At 28.3% G+C, this 15,158-nt stretch overlaps 1 protein-coding gene and 1 long non-coding RNA gene across 2 annotated transcripts; both read left to right on the plus strand.

Annotated features, from left to right (window-relative positions):
- The first annotated feature begins 1,507 nt into the window (after nucleotides 1-1,507).
- Nucleotides 1,508-6,332, plus strand: LOC145973862 (tyrosine kinase receptor Cad96Ca-like). Its single transcript, XM_083103470.1, has 3 exons — nucleotides 1,508-2,062; nucleotides 3,548-3,796; nucleotides 4,307-6,332. Exons 2-3 carry the CDS (start codon nucleotides 3,706-3,708, stop codon nucleotides 4,543-4,545), a joined length of 330 nt encoding a protein of 109 aa, XP_082959596.1. The 5' UTR covers nucleotides 1,508-2,062; nucleotides 3,548-3,705; the 3' UTR covers nucleotides 4,546-6,332.
- A 5,737-nt stretch (nucleotides 6,333-12,069) lies between these two features.
- On the plus strand, nucleotides 12,070-13,792 carry LOC145973666 (uncharacterized). Its single transcript, XR_014439532.1, has 2 exons — nucleotides 12,070-12,629; nucleotides 13,538-13,792. It is a non-coding gene; the product is annotated as an uncharacterized LOC145973666 (long non-coding RNA).
- Nucleotides 13,793-15,158: the final 1,366 nt, after the last annotated feature.

Below are 15,158 nucleotides of genomic sequence, written 5' to 3' on the forward strand. Positions count from 1 at the left end.
AATAAAAACGCGCTTTCGAGTAAATCTCAAGTTAAATCATGCGTGATAATAGCCTTTGAATAAATAAAATCTATCAATCTGTCTATCTATCTATCTATCTCTATCTATTTTTTCTTATGAATTATATATACTAAATAAGATTGTCCCGATTTTATAAATTCGACACTCTTAAATCGATAATGTTGAACTACATTTTTAAGTAATAAGAAGTTAATTCAAATCTAAATTGCTGTCCAATTTTGCAAACGGTACAATTAACGTAACATTAAATTAGTACACTTCTTGAATTAGTACACCTTCTGATAACACACATATACATATATGAACGCACGCTATACATATATTTTCTAAAATTCATTTTTATAAGTTATTATTGTGAATAAGTTATTATTGTAATGTCGAGAGCAATCGAGCACAATGATCAATATGCCATTATATGGAGAATATTGCGAAATTGGGTGACTTTCTCTAAACAATCGTATACTGTTAATCGTGTTATTGAAAGTAAGAGACATAAAGTGGCAATCATAGAGAAAACAACTCATCGGTTAACCCACTGTACCGCTCATGCCGATTAATTTTTTTTCACGGTACTGTTGCGAATATAAACGATGCGAATATTTAAATCGCGACTGAATAAATGTAATATTTTATTATAATAAAAACGCGTTTTCGAGTAAATCTCAAGTTAAATCATGCGTGATAATAGCCTTCGAATAAATAAAATCTATCTATCTATCTATCTATAAATCTGTCTATCTCTCTATCTATCTCTATCTATTAATCTCTATATTTTTAATTATTTTTCATCGATTAAATATTCCAATATATATTAAAAATATTTTCAAGTAGACTTGTATTTATCATTTTACTCAAAATTTCTAACTTTAAAATTAATCAAAATTAAATAAAGAATTTAACTTCTAATTTTTTTTAATTTTTCGTTTGTAATATTTTCATTGAGAAAGAAAAAATTGTTCGATATTTAAGGAAAAAATCTCGGCTTTCTATCATTACATAGAGTTTGTCGAAGACATTTTATAGAGCCACCTGTTTTACGCATGCGAGAAGAAAAGATCGCTATGATCAATGGTGAGGCAAAACTTTCTCGGCACAATAGAGTGTCACATCGAAAGTATTAGATCCGGAATCGTAGAAAGAATAATGCGTGTTGATCACCTGTTAACCCGACATTGATACAATTACAGTGTACAAGATGTACCGTACGTCTTTCTCATTTTTTTTTGCCTATCGGTCTCTCAATTTAGAATCATTTCTTTATCTAAATTTAAATAGAACGCAGTGTTTCTTTTATAGCTTCCAATTTTTCCACATAATTAATACTTAAATAAAAAATTTAACGATCAAAGAATTGAAATTTCGATATTTTTTAGGAAATTTACTATAGGAAACTTAAATCGACTTAAAGAATATAACTGAGGGAATGAAAGAAAGTATGATGAACCTCGAGCACCTTGTATATCGCGGTACAAGAGTGCGATGCTGCGTGTAGACTGTTGACTGAGAGTAAAGACACGACTCTCTCGTGCGAACGAAGAGAAGGAGCCCGATTTGTGGCCGATTTCTTCCTTCTCTCCGTTACGACACGCTTATCCACCAACTCGACGACGGTCCGGTTTTCTCGGTTATGGTTGTATGAGGGGGAGATTCTGCGTTCCTATATTATCCCCACGTGGACGTGGGGAGGCTCTTCTCGTCTCCTACCACCACGGGAGAACTGACGTTCCGCGCCAGTTCGAAGAGCAGATCGGCTGTAGGTGGATTTAGCGAACAAACATTGGCACCGAGAGATTCCTCTGGAATAAAGATCCTTCAAGGCAGCCTCGATCTTGTGCAAACACGTGACGTTTGTGAATCAGAAGATAATTATTGTTTCGTTTTTCAAGTGGAAGTCATCAGTTTAGTGATATCTTCTTAATTAAATAGTGCCGAGAGATAATCAGTGGTAGTGACAGTGGGATTCGTGATAGATGTTGATATTGAACTGTTGATGAGTCTTAGTAATTTGTTAGGATGAGGACGGTCATGCTAGGTGTTGCTGGTAAGAATAATTTTGTTTTCGACGATACATAATTAGTATGACTAGTGTTGTAATCGATTAAAAATAATAGAAATTGCCACTTCGCTAAAGAACCTGTTGAATAGTGAAATCGTTCGTTCAACTCGATGATTACTCAGTTGTTACGTCAATTGAGAAGCTGCGAATAATTTAGGGCTTTAACCCTAAAAGGGAATGAAATAATATATATTGTAGAAAAAAATAAATTTTTATATTTGTATTCTCTCATATATAATCAGCTGAAATGTTGTTTTTGATGAGTGAACGCAAAATATTTCTATATCTTTTTTTTTTGGTAAAATTTAAAGATTATTATTGATCTTATTCTCGATTTCTCTAAGATTATATTTTTTCTCATTATCAATATTTAAAAAAAATATATAATTTTTATATACTTTCTTGTTATGTAAAATTAAAAAATAGTTTTTAATTATTAATATATAGTGCATAATATAATTGAGTCGTCATTTATATTACACTTGAGAATTTATCTCTACTAGGATTAAAGCCGTATATGATGTGTTATGGTCAATGAACTCTTACATGCGTGCGTGGTTGCATTTGCTGTTTTACACTTGATTATATTTTAGCGAAACTGGTTATTTTTATTAAAAGATTTACAAGAGATATTTTCTTGTATCTCTACTGGAATGGTTTATTTCATTAAATATTAAAGCACATAAAGAAATTCATAAGCATTAATCATAAGGATATCGATCTATTAACATTAATGAAATGTAAGTAACGAAAAGTACAATACAATATTGGTCCCATTCGTTAATACGAATTTAAATTCTTTAACGTGAATATAAATGTATATTGGATGCATGCTTTCAACATGATTATACATCACTCATAATAATTATCTCGCTTAGTTAACATAATTAAATCGGAGGATGCTCAAGTTGTCAATTACAGGTTGTCGACTATCAAGAGTAATGAAAACTTACGACCATTTACTAAATCACTAAATCCAAGTCTCTTTCTGCGAGAACATTATATACACACAAATTATATATTTACATTAATGGAATATATATATGTGTATATATATATATATATATATATATATATATATATATATATATCGCGCATACAAGAAGAGATTAAATTCGTATAACGATTTTATGATGAGATTTTAAAGATTTGTTTCTTTTTGACGATTGTATAAATTTGCAACACGAACCCCTGCAGAGGCGCATTACAGTAACTGCGTTACCGGTGAACGTTACAATAAGTACCTGATCCGTATCGCTGAAATAATATTTGCAGGCACGGCGTCAAATCTCGTTTCGTCGCGCATGAACTCGATTTCAAGGTTAAGCTTTTTTTAAATAACTTGTCGTATTCAAGTATCGAGTACTCGTAATATCGCGGTGTAATTTCCTGATCAGGTCGTAATCGCAATCTAGTAATGTAACACACATCTTTCCAACACCGATCGATGACCTCGTTCTTTCTGTACAGATTCATCGCGATCTTGCCGCCCAAACTGTGTGGTCCTCGTGGATCATAACAAGCTATGCAAGATTCTTGACTTTGGCATATCGAGGTTCGCCAACTAATTGTAAGACGGCGAGGTGATCGAGATCAGGCATGGGAAAAATGCCTTGCCAATCCCATGGATGGCCCCCGAATCGTTGATCCATTTTCCTTTCACGATGAAGACCGACGTCTGGAGTTTCGGAATTCTGATGTGGGAAATCGTCACTCTAAGTGAGTAGTCTGATTTTCGAGTAACTTGTTACCGGAATAAATATTATCGACATCCGAGAGTCCGTTTATTGTGTCGCTGTTATTTAATATGAAAATAAGGTAAAAAATAAGTAAATACATGTTCGCGGACATGTTCACACTAATAACATATGTGCATAAATGTTGCAAAACAGATATTAAAAACATATAACCGATTTTTATTATTTACTGTAGAATTGTATTTTTGCCATTCTATTTATTAAATATACCCATTCATTAACTTTCTTTAATTAATAACATTAGGAAGATTCGCTCAAGATATTAAATATTATTATACATTTTTATAACGCGTTTCTTTTATTGGTACGACAATAAAAAATTTGATTACGTACAACAAAGTCACGTATTATCTTTGGATCACTTTGTATCTTGTTAAAACAATGTACGCCTAATCGATGAATTGACATGATAACTTCCTATCATGCTGATATCCCATCGTAATAATTGTTCCATCTTACACTATCTCTTCAGGTTCTACCGTACCGAATATGACGGCGCCGGAAGTCATGCGGAACGTACACAACGGTTATCGTCTGGCTTCGCACTGTCGAAGCGAACTCTTCAGGGTGATATCCCGATGTTGGCACGCCGATCCTGATCGTATGCCGGAATTCCAGACCTTACGTAGGGATCTCGCTCAACTGCTGGAGGATAACATGAATGGACATTATGTGGATCTAGAGAGTTTCGCTTCCAAATGCACTGATTGAGAAAGAAAAGGAAAAAGAGAGAAAAAGAAAAAGAGAGTGAGAGAGAAAAAGAAGGTGAAAAAATCATATCATTGGATTAAATTCTGGTTGATTGGTATTTTATACAAAATGTATTCCTATGATTGACGCGTAAAATAATCGAAATACATTTAAAAATACATTTAGAAATATATTTAGAAGAAATTTTCAATTTGCTAGCTAAGGATGAACGCGATGAAGAATAAAATATCAGTTGAATTGAATGATTTATCGATATGCGCGTAAGAATGGCATTCCGTCCACAAATTTCTAAAATCCAATGTGTTTGGATGAGTCTCGATGTTGTTGTGCAACTGTAAAGTGTTATGATGCGATATTATGTATTTAAAAGTAAATCTTTCTTATTAGATGTTTCTGCGATACGTTGAAGCATCCATATAATACATTAATTATGCGATTTTTCTCTGGTTGAACAAGTATAAGCAGGACGCAGAACGCAAAACATTGTTACACGCGTGATGCTGCGATAAATGACGAAAATAAAAAAAAATATATATAACCAAGACACTAAAGCGTATCGAGAGTTCATAAAGATGTGTGTAAGTATTTCATTTAGTATTACGTAAATAGTCCTTAATTTTAGTTACATGACGCTCCATTTGTCAATTCTTCGACATAGTTCTTCTTCTAATGTTATTTATAAATGAAAACTATTTTATTAAACGAAAATAATCATTACACACATGTATTCGCACGCATTTTGGAGGATATTGTGCTATACATTACATAATATTTATTATAAATTATTTTCCAATCTTATCGTAGGAAAAACAATTCATATATTGTTCGGAAAATAATAACGAATATTCTTTTGTAGATCTATCTTGATACTCTTATTTATTATTCCTTATTTATTATTTCTTATTGATTATAGAAAAATTTTATTCGTTATATCTTGAAAACGCAACAAGACAATTCTGCGTCATAACATTTGTATATATTGTATTCCTCGCGCTATATGTATTACATAGATATAAATACGAGCATTATATTCGCCGGAAATCAAAAAGGATGTCGAATCGCATTTCATTGTAACACTGTAATAATAATTTCATTGTAACACTGTAATAATAATTATCACTATTAATCGTTGTTAAAAGTAAATATATATCTCATGTTTCCAATCGCGCCAGGCGCATTTATTCTTAATCATTCTAGTCTTTCGCGACGCGTTCTGGGGGGGCGATTGGTTATTGATTATATCGCACGCCATTATTTTTATTCTCCGCTTCGACGGTGCGAATTCGCTCAAAAATGCGATACAATATTCATTATAATATTAAAGAATATCACAGTTGCTTTAGGAAACCGATTAAAGCCCCATCATTGTCAGTTGATTATTTTATTAGATATTTTTACCTTACTGTCTTTTCTACGATATCGTTTCTGCTCTTTGAAACGATTTATCTATCGTTATTATTCGAAACCATTGTTTTCGAATATATTGTATTTCGAATATATTGTATTTCAGGCATTACTCTCGCGAAAAAAAGTTGGCGATCAACAATACTGTATGTAGAGTCGATTGTATTAAGAACTTTTGTCAGTAAACGTTGTGAGAAAATTTCAACTGCATATATTTCATTGATTAAATCAAATTTGTGTGGGAGTATAATGTATAATAACGTACGCTGACGCTTAAAACATAACAAAGGCATGGTATAAATCATCACGTGATGGAATAAATATTTTGCTTTATGAAAAAATTTTTACTTAATTTTATTTCAATTACTTATTATTTTTCAAATCGGCGAAACTTGAATATAATAATATGTATGTAATATTTTCTGATTATCTCTTTTTTTATAAAATGTTTAAAATAGATAGTCTTGGAAATTTGCGAAAAATGACGATATAAATTGTAACGAAATCATCGCGCATGTAAATTATCTCAGTGTAAGAGGTTCACGATCGTTTTGATAATATAAGAAAAAAATCTTAAAAAAAAAATATTACAAGAATTTTATATTTAGATGTCGAAACGTTGAGATATAGAAAAAAAATTTTAATTCAGGATTTGCTCTCATTGTCAGAATTATCCTAGATTGCGATTGAATGCGGGAAGAAAGTGTTTCTTTCTCTTTTAATTAGAAGCCAGGCTTTGCTTTTAGTCCTTGTGATTTATAAAATTGCATGTCCGCGACGGACATCGCAGATTTACTGTAATGGAAATATGAATTTATACGTGCACCGGATGAGATAAAGGCGCGATATGCAAATATGTCCGCCGCATTTTGTCAAAGTTCACGAGATAAAAGATGATGGAGATTTCTACAGATGCCACTGTACAACATTCGCAAGGAGTCAAAGGAATTACATTTCCGATCGAGATATTAACTGGAGGTTGGCGATCTCAAGAAGAAGGCAGCTTAATAAAATTAATTGAAATCTTGTTATTGTAGTTTAATTATAGAAACATAACGGAAGCGATATATTAAAAATGCATTTTAGAAAAAGATAATTACATAGTAATGATATTTTTAAAAATAATCAAATTTTTAGGAATTTTATACTTCTATGTATTTTTTTTTTAAATTGAGGTACTGGGTGAACTTGACATTTCAGCCTTTGTCTCGAGATAATTTTTTTAATTTAATGAATGTCTGTTATAATTATACAAAATTATAAAACTAATAAAAGTAAAACGAAAAAACTCTTGATAATTTATAAAATAATACACCATTTTTATAAACTTTTGAAACATTTTTTATTTGTACATCATTAATCACACTATTGATTATATTTATAATTGTGATTACAATACAGATAATAAAAATAAGATTTTAATAATTATAATAGAATTTTATATTTAGTTAACAATAAGTAGCGATCTCTATTCTCAAAATTGTAAATATCAACTCATTTTCAATCCATGATAAAATATGTATAGATACGAACGTACTTATCCATTCTATGCAATTGCAGTTATTGCGGAGCTTATAGTAAATGAGTGTAGCGTATGTCTCAGACTGCAGATTGTTATCGTAAATTGAGTCGCATTCCTGAAATCTCGGAATAACCGTAAAACGTCTCACAATCAGATTCGTGTATGGCTCAGGAAGAATTCCCTTATGCTTGATGACGTTACAATGAAAACGCACATAGTTATGCGATATTAAGCTTCAGACAAATTTGGCACTTTTCCAAAAGTATTATAGTATTTATATGAAACATTCAATAATAGATAGTGTATGTAATATTATAATAATAATGTAGTATATTTACAGAATAAGATGATAACAGTGATATATTTAAAAGAAAAGAAACAAAAGATTAAAAAAATGATAAATAAATGTATCCCTCTCTAAAAAAAGGCATATTTATATCGATATTTGAAAATCTCAAAGTATATTGTTGCATCTTTTCCGCGTTGTTGAGTGATTATTTTATATACGCTTGTTTCATTTGACATATACTTAAAATCATAGTTTTCTAAAAATATTATATTTTTAGAGAATATATACATATATATATTTAACAAAATTTTTATGTTAATGTTATAAATATTTTGCTTTATGAAAAAGTTTTTACTTAATTTTATTTTAGTTACTTATTATTTTTCAAGTCGGCGAAACTCGAATATAATAAGAAGGGAGGAAACAGAAAAAGCAATTAGCAAACAATTTACTTATTTATAAATATTCTGTCATTTTATTACAATACACAGAAGAATTAAACCATTAGATATAATTTGTGCAAGGCCTAATTTTTCAATAGCATAAGAATAAGACTACAAATATTATAATAATATAAAGAGAAAAATCTGATAATTTCAAATACGACGTTGCACTTTCCTATGTATCAAGGAAATGAGATCAAAAACTCACTGACCTTTCTGGATAATATTTCATATATTCTTACGATCGACATCAATCGATAATGATCCCCATTAAATAATAAGACTAATTAATTATTATACACTTTCGAAAGTACAATTAGATGACTTGAATGAACATTGATTGACGTGATTAAAACGATCGCTCTTTTAGAAGCATCTATTCTCATAGCAATAACTATAAATTACAATCATGAACCCTCTTTTTATGTTTTATACAGTATATAATGATGATTTTAAATAAAGATCGAGAAATTCTTTATTGACCACTTAATATAACGGAAGTTTATCAAAAGAAAAGAATCACGTATTAAAACAAAACAATTACAATAATCTAAAATATTTTGTTCGTCACATTTTTTGTATTTCTATTTGTTCTATTATATTTATTTTTCTATTTCTTGTATTATTATTTTTATCTTTACATTATAGTTACCTTTACACACTTGTATTTAACTGATATTTTTCTATTATCGATCTCTTTATTCCTGATTCTTTTCTAATTGTCTCAAGTGATAATAAATCATTTTACAGAGATCACGCTCAATTTCGTAGAAATGCTTGACCGATGTAGGATACGTATACGCAGTAATAACAGAAATGCTAACGTTCTATCGGCTATCTTTAGTGAAAGACTTTCGCCGCAGAATCTTCTCAGAGCTTTATAGTAGTAACAATCTTAGTGTTTGCGCTCCTTTCTAATCTGTAGAAGTTAAGAATCGAAGGGATCAAAGGAAAATCCGAGAGAACAACTCGCGTTCCACTTTCATTTATAACGCCGTCTAACATTCTCCCCACCTTCCCACTTCACTTCTTTTTATTCCTATTTTTATTGAAAGATGTCTACCTTATCTTTTAAATGTCTATCGTAGTCTTTTAGAAATCGAGCGTCACGAAAGCCATATGTAGTTCCTCTATGCGTGTTGATTCATAGTTTCCTTCTATTTCAAGTCCTTAGAATAAGAGTATAAAATTGAATTACGAAGAAGCGCATTCATTTTCTGCTTTGTTTGAAATTTCCAAAAGTGTTATATAAAAAATCTTAAACACTTTTAAAAAATTGAAGAATAGTAAAATTGACATTCTTCTTTATAAAAAATAAAATATATAATTAGATTATGTAATATTTTTAATGTTTCATTACTAACAATTTTCAGTTAATATTTTGCAGACGATTACTTCTCGGAACATAATAGATATTTACTTAACGCCGTTCTAATTTACGTCACAAACTTATAAATGCGAGAATACGCGACCTACATCTTCTGACTTATAATCTTCTAGCTGGTTTCGTCTGTCCGCGATTTGGATGCGAATCCGGAAAGAGAAGGACAAGATTCTCGTCGAAGTACTGAAAAATCAGAATAAACCTGTTTTTAGAATAAGACAAGCGTCACCATACGCGAGAGCAGTATAGATAATTTTTTATCTATGCTGCATAAGCAATAATATTTATGTTTTGAAAAAAAGAGAGAAATGCAAATAAATTATTTTTTCAATAATTACAGTAAGATAAAACTATACGAATAATTTTTTTTTAATTAACATTTATTTTTCTAATATAAGTTTTTATCTTAGCATACAGTAAGTTTTTTTAGAAATGTTCTGTTCCGTTTTACTATTAGCTTTTTCTATATTCAAAATGGCATTCAAGTTTATATTTTTAAGATTTAATGCGATTATTTTGCTTATCAAGCTACGCGGTAGCGACGTCAAGTACATATAAGAATTAGATCCAATCATTGAGAATCACTGCTTTCGATATGTCGAGTTGCTATCAAATAGCTTATTCGAAACTTTACGTCAAATAAAATTTCGATTAAAATATCTCATGAACTAAAGCCGTAATCATGAATCTAACCGCAGTTTTGTAATATAATGTAGATGCAAGCTTTCGATTGTGATTAGTTTGAACAAAATCAGTAAATATTTAAATTTATTATATAAAATCTATCGTTTAATGTACTATTTAAATATAATTAAATATAAATTTTTACAAAAAGCAGTGATATCTCAATAAAAAGAAACTTTGCAACGGTAAAAAGATATACCAAGCATATAAAAAATGCCTCAAAAGAATCTAAAAAATGATGAAAATGAAAAATTTTTTAAACTGATATGAGATTAATACAACTATCCAAATAAATTAGGTGCTATTAAATTGTAATCAATACTAAAGTTAAGATAATCAATACTAGAGTTAATGTAATCAATACTAGAGTTAAGATTCTTTTAATTTCTGAAATACTTTTTATGTAACGTATATAGTTTAAAAAAACTATACGCAAATCCTAAATCTAAACGACTTTCATCGAAGTAAGTATAAAAATTTGGTATGTCCCCTATATTCAAATTGTATAGTCTAAAACCTACGTTTTATAACATGTATATTGTTTGAGATTTTATACTTTATTTGAGATATATAAACGCGAGTGCGCGACTCGAGCACACCAGGGCATATCATGCCTATATTGTATATACATATGTATATACAAAGTATCTGTTTCTCTAAATTTTAACGAAAAAATAAATAATCAATTTATATTTTTCTTTCTAAGAATGATTTTTAATTAATGGAAAGATTAATAAAATCTTTTATAATTACAGGATAATACATATTTCTCTTAAACAATTTTTCTCACAATTTTTTGCGGTTAACTTCATCGTTTTATTGTCAATTATAAGCAATACAATGTTTTAGCGAATATTAATATATGTAAACAATAAACATAAAAATGAAAAAATTAGGGAATTGATATACGATTGTCAGATACTGTTTATGTTTGTGATCGTTAGTATACTCCTTCTCAAGAACAACCAACCATAACAACTTTTAGTTGCCAGTATTATATTCGGCCTTTCATATCGTGTGCCAAAAGTTTTAAAAGTATCTGTAAAGTCAGAAATCTGTAAAGTATAGTGAGGGAATAATTTTAAATAAAATTTATAATGTCAACCAAACGACGAAACTTTCTTACGTTGCAAAAAGAAATAGAAATTGTGGATAAATTAGAAAAATTAGAAAAAGATAGATCAACTTCGATTAAACAAATTATGGATGAATATAAAATCTCTTATAAAACAATTCAGAGAATAATTCTTAAAGCAAATAAGATAAAAAAATTAGTCAATAAAGAAATAAACTTAACGAAAAAAATTATAAGACCCAAAAAGTATGAACAATTTAAATATAAATTGTATAAATCTGATAAAACTAAACAAGAATTGGACATCGCTGAAAACTTTATTCGAGATTTCAATCACCAATTGGGAGAAGAAAATATTAAAAGAGATAATATTTACGCTATGAACCGAATATATATAAAATTTAAAACTTATTTTCAACACGCGAAATTTCAACACCAAGGTTGGAACAAAATTGATATAGAAAAATTGAGAAATGATCGTCTATATATTGTGTTTTGTACAAATGCTACAGGTAGTCATAAATTTCCACCTTTATTTATTTATGAATATGAACATGAAATAGTTAAAGAATATTTGAAAAACAAGGAAGGTATCATTTTTAAGAATAAAAAAGATGGATGGAAAAATGAAATCATGTCAAATTGGTACAATAACTTCATAAATTCAGTGAGTAATAAACATCGTTATACAAAGACAAGCGGCAAAGTGATTTTACTCACCAAACTTGACACGGAGTTTACCTTCTTAAAAGATGTCATGCAAAATGACAACTTCAAAATACTGTTTCTTCCACGTGGCGCATGCACAATTCTTCAACCATTAAGATCATTAAGAATAGATAAGAAAATAAATACGAAATTAAATAAAGTATTTACAAATTTTTTAATATCCTGCGATCTGGAAATTTGCACTCAAGTGGTTTACAATGTATGGGGGCGGCAAATCTTGTCTGGGATTATACAAAACTCATGGAAAAACCTTTTACAATCAGATTCTCGCACAAAAGGAAATGCAAGCTCAACATCTTTGGTTGAAGCAAAAGTAATTTAAAATGTAAGGAAAAGGAAGACATCACTTTCAAAGAAACATGAGCAGTAAAAAAAAACATTGTTTATTTTTCAAACACTTAGTACCAGTTTCTCGCAAAACAGAAAAAACAATATCAACATGTATGGTTAAACAGACGTCGAAATTAATTAAAAATGTAGAGAAAGACATCGCTCTCAAAGAAACACGAGCAGAAATAAAAACGGAAGAAATGGAAGAACATCAGAATAATACTGTAAGTGTTGAAAATATTATTTTTCTCGAAAACTTCATATCATTTTGAATAAATCCATTCAATATTGTCTTTTTGTTAAATCTCTGTTCACATATCGTTTAAACGTTATCGAAAAATATAAAGAGATAAATAAAATATAAATATTATAAAATTTGATATTATTGTACTTCTATCATAATATTTATAAAATTATGAACAGTTCAATGTATGTTTTTTTTGTATATGTGTTCGATAAATTATTTAAAAGTTTAACTTAACGCTCTTAAATATATAAATGTAACTGACATATTCCGATTGAATGTCAAATAAAGCTAAAAATTAAATATTTTTTGAGACGCAGAAAAGATACATGTATTATATTTAGGCATCTTAAATTAATATCTTATTTATTTTTCTTACATAATATTCTAAATCGACCATTTTGTGTAACGTTGCTTTAATAATTGTTTCTCTATAAAAATTGATAAAAAATGTACGTCTTACAATAATTTAAATATATACACTGTATCCATAGTATTCTAATTGTAAAAAGAAATTTTAGAAATTAGAACTATTTGTTGTTCGATTTATTTCGTATTTAACCGCCTTAAAATTATTTTTAACCCTTTAAAGAATTTTTATATTATTACCGAGAAAATATTCAAGAACATTAAAGATTTTTTAACTATTATACATATATATATATATATATATATATATATATATATATATATATATATATACGTAATTTGTTTATCAAGAGCATGCATTGTCTAGTTTCAATGTATAAATGCAACTGGCGAGACAAAAACAATGCAAATGATTAGACGACCTTTATTAGACGATTTCGCATATGGTTTTACATTATTATTGTGTGATTATAGTTATAAGTAAAACGTTTATATTTTTGTTTATATTTTCTTTCGTAGGAAATTAGGGCGGATGATTTCACGGAACTTATTCAGCAGCATATCAAAGAATTATGCTTCGGATAGTGGTACATAATGTTATGATGGACAATATATCTATATTAGACATAACAGAAAATTATAAATTTGACATGGAAATATTACAATTAAAAATAGATATTGTAAAAAATAGAAGAAAGTATTTTCAAAGAAAAATATGAAGTAGCAATAAAGGATTTTATGCCTGAAAAAAGTAAATATGAAGCTGCAAGACACTACGGAAATAGGAAGAAAACTTTAGATAGAGAACATCGTGAATATCTTGGAAGAAAGAGTATATGTATTTCGTTTGTATTTCGACAGATAGAAATTGAAAAAATCGCAGTCCGCAATCAATCACAATTTTCGTAATGTTTGAATACATATTCAAGTTAACGATCGCAATTTTTAATGGAGTGAGAAAAAGAAACTTTACATTAACATGTTTATATATTTAAAAATATATCTTTTGGTTGGTCTTCTTACATTTTGTTTATCCGTATTGTCATATTGACTGCGTTCTTCAAATACGAGTGAAGAATCTGTATCTGTTCATGAAAGATTTCTATTTGATTAATTAATACTGATTGATATTGTAGAATTATAATTTTTATATAACTAATGATTGTAACGTAATAAAAGTCTTAGAATAATTTCGATAAACTATTAATTAATTTTTCAAGTCATATCTGCTTAAAATTACTAGTATGAATAGAATTATTAGTTTTAATAAATAATATTCTTAATTTTTTATTATTTTAGAAAATTGAATTATTATGACGGATTTTATTACATAAAATTAGACCCCGATTTAATTAATCAAAGTTTAGTCGGAATAGTTTTTGTACTCGAAAAAGAAAAGATCTTAAATTTAATGTCAAATGTTTTACACATACACAATGTACACATATACAATGTAATATGAATAATATTCAGAATTTTCAGAAACTATAATAACATTGACATTTTGTTACTAGAATTTTTATCTACTTTTAAAATGAGGGAAATCTGCTATTAATTATATATAGAATCTGAAATAACATACACACCTTTTTCAATATATGTATGTTATTTCAGATTGTACATACATGAATATAATTAATAGCGCATTTCCCATATTACATTGTATAGCAGAGAAGATATTTCGTGAATAACAATCTTTATATTTGTTATTGATTAATTTTTGCATACACTGTTATAAAATTACTTGTTCTTATACGCAATTATTGAATTAGATATTAAGAACATTGTATTAGTATTATAGAAAATATTATATAGAAAATATTATCCTTAAAAATATATTACATATCATTACTGTCAAAGCAATTATCAAATTGGTTTGTTTAAAAAAAATGTATATATATATATGTATATATTTAATAATACATAATAATACTAATAATAAATTATGTTAATATTTATATTAATATTAATTTATATTTTATTATTATACATTGATGTAGTAATTTTTAACAATAACAATATATAAAATATTTAATGGGTTATATTAATATTGTACATGCTTGAATATAATTAATAGCAAATTTCTCTTATTTCAAAAACAGATAAAAATTCTAATAACAAATGTCGATATTATTATAGT

This window comes from Camponotus vicinus, unplaced genomic scaffold, assembly GCF_025532165.1.
Source record: "Camponotus vicinus isolate PSW18456_S1 unplaced genomic scaffold, iyCamVici1.0 SCAF_6, whole genome shotgun sequence".
NCBI lineage: Eukaryota > Metazoa > Arthropoda > Insecta > Hymenoptera > Formicidae > Camponotus > Camponotus vicinus.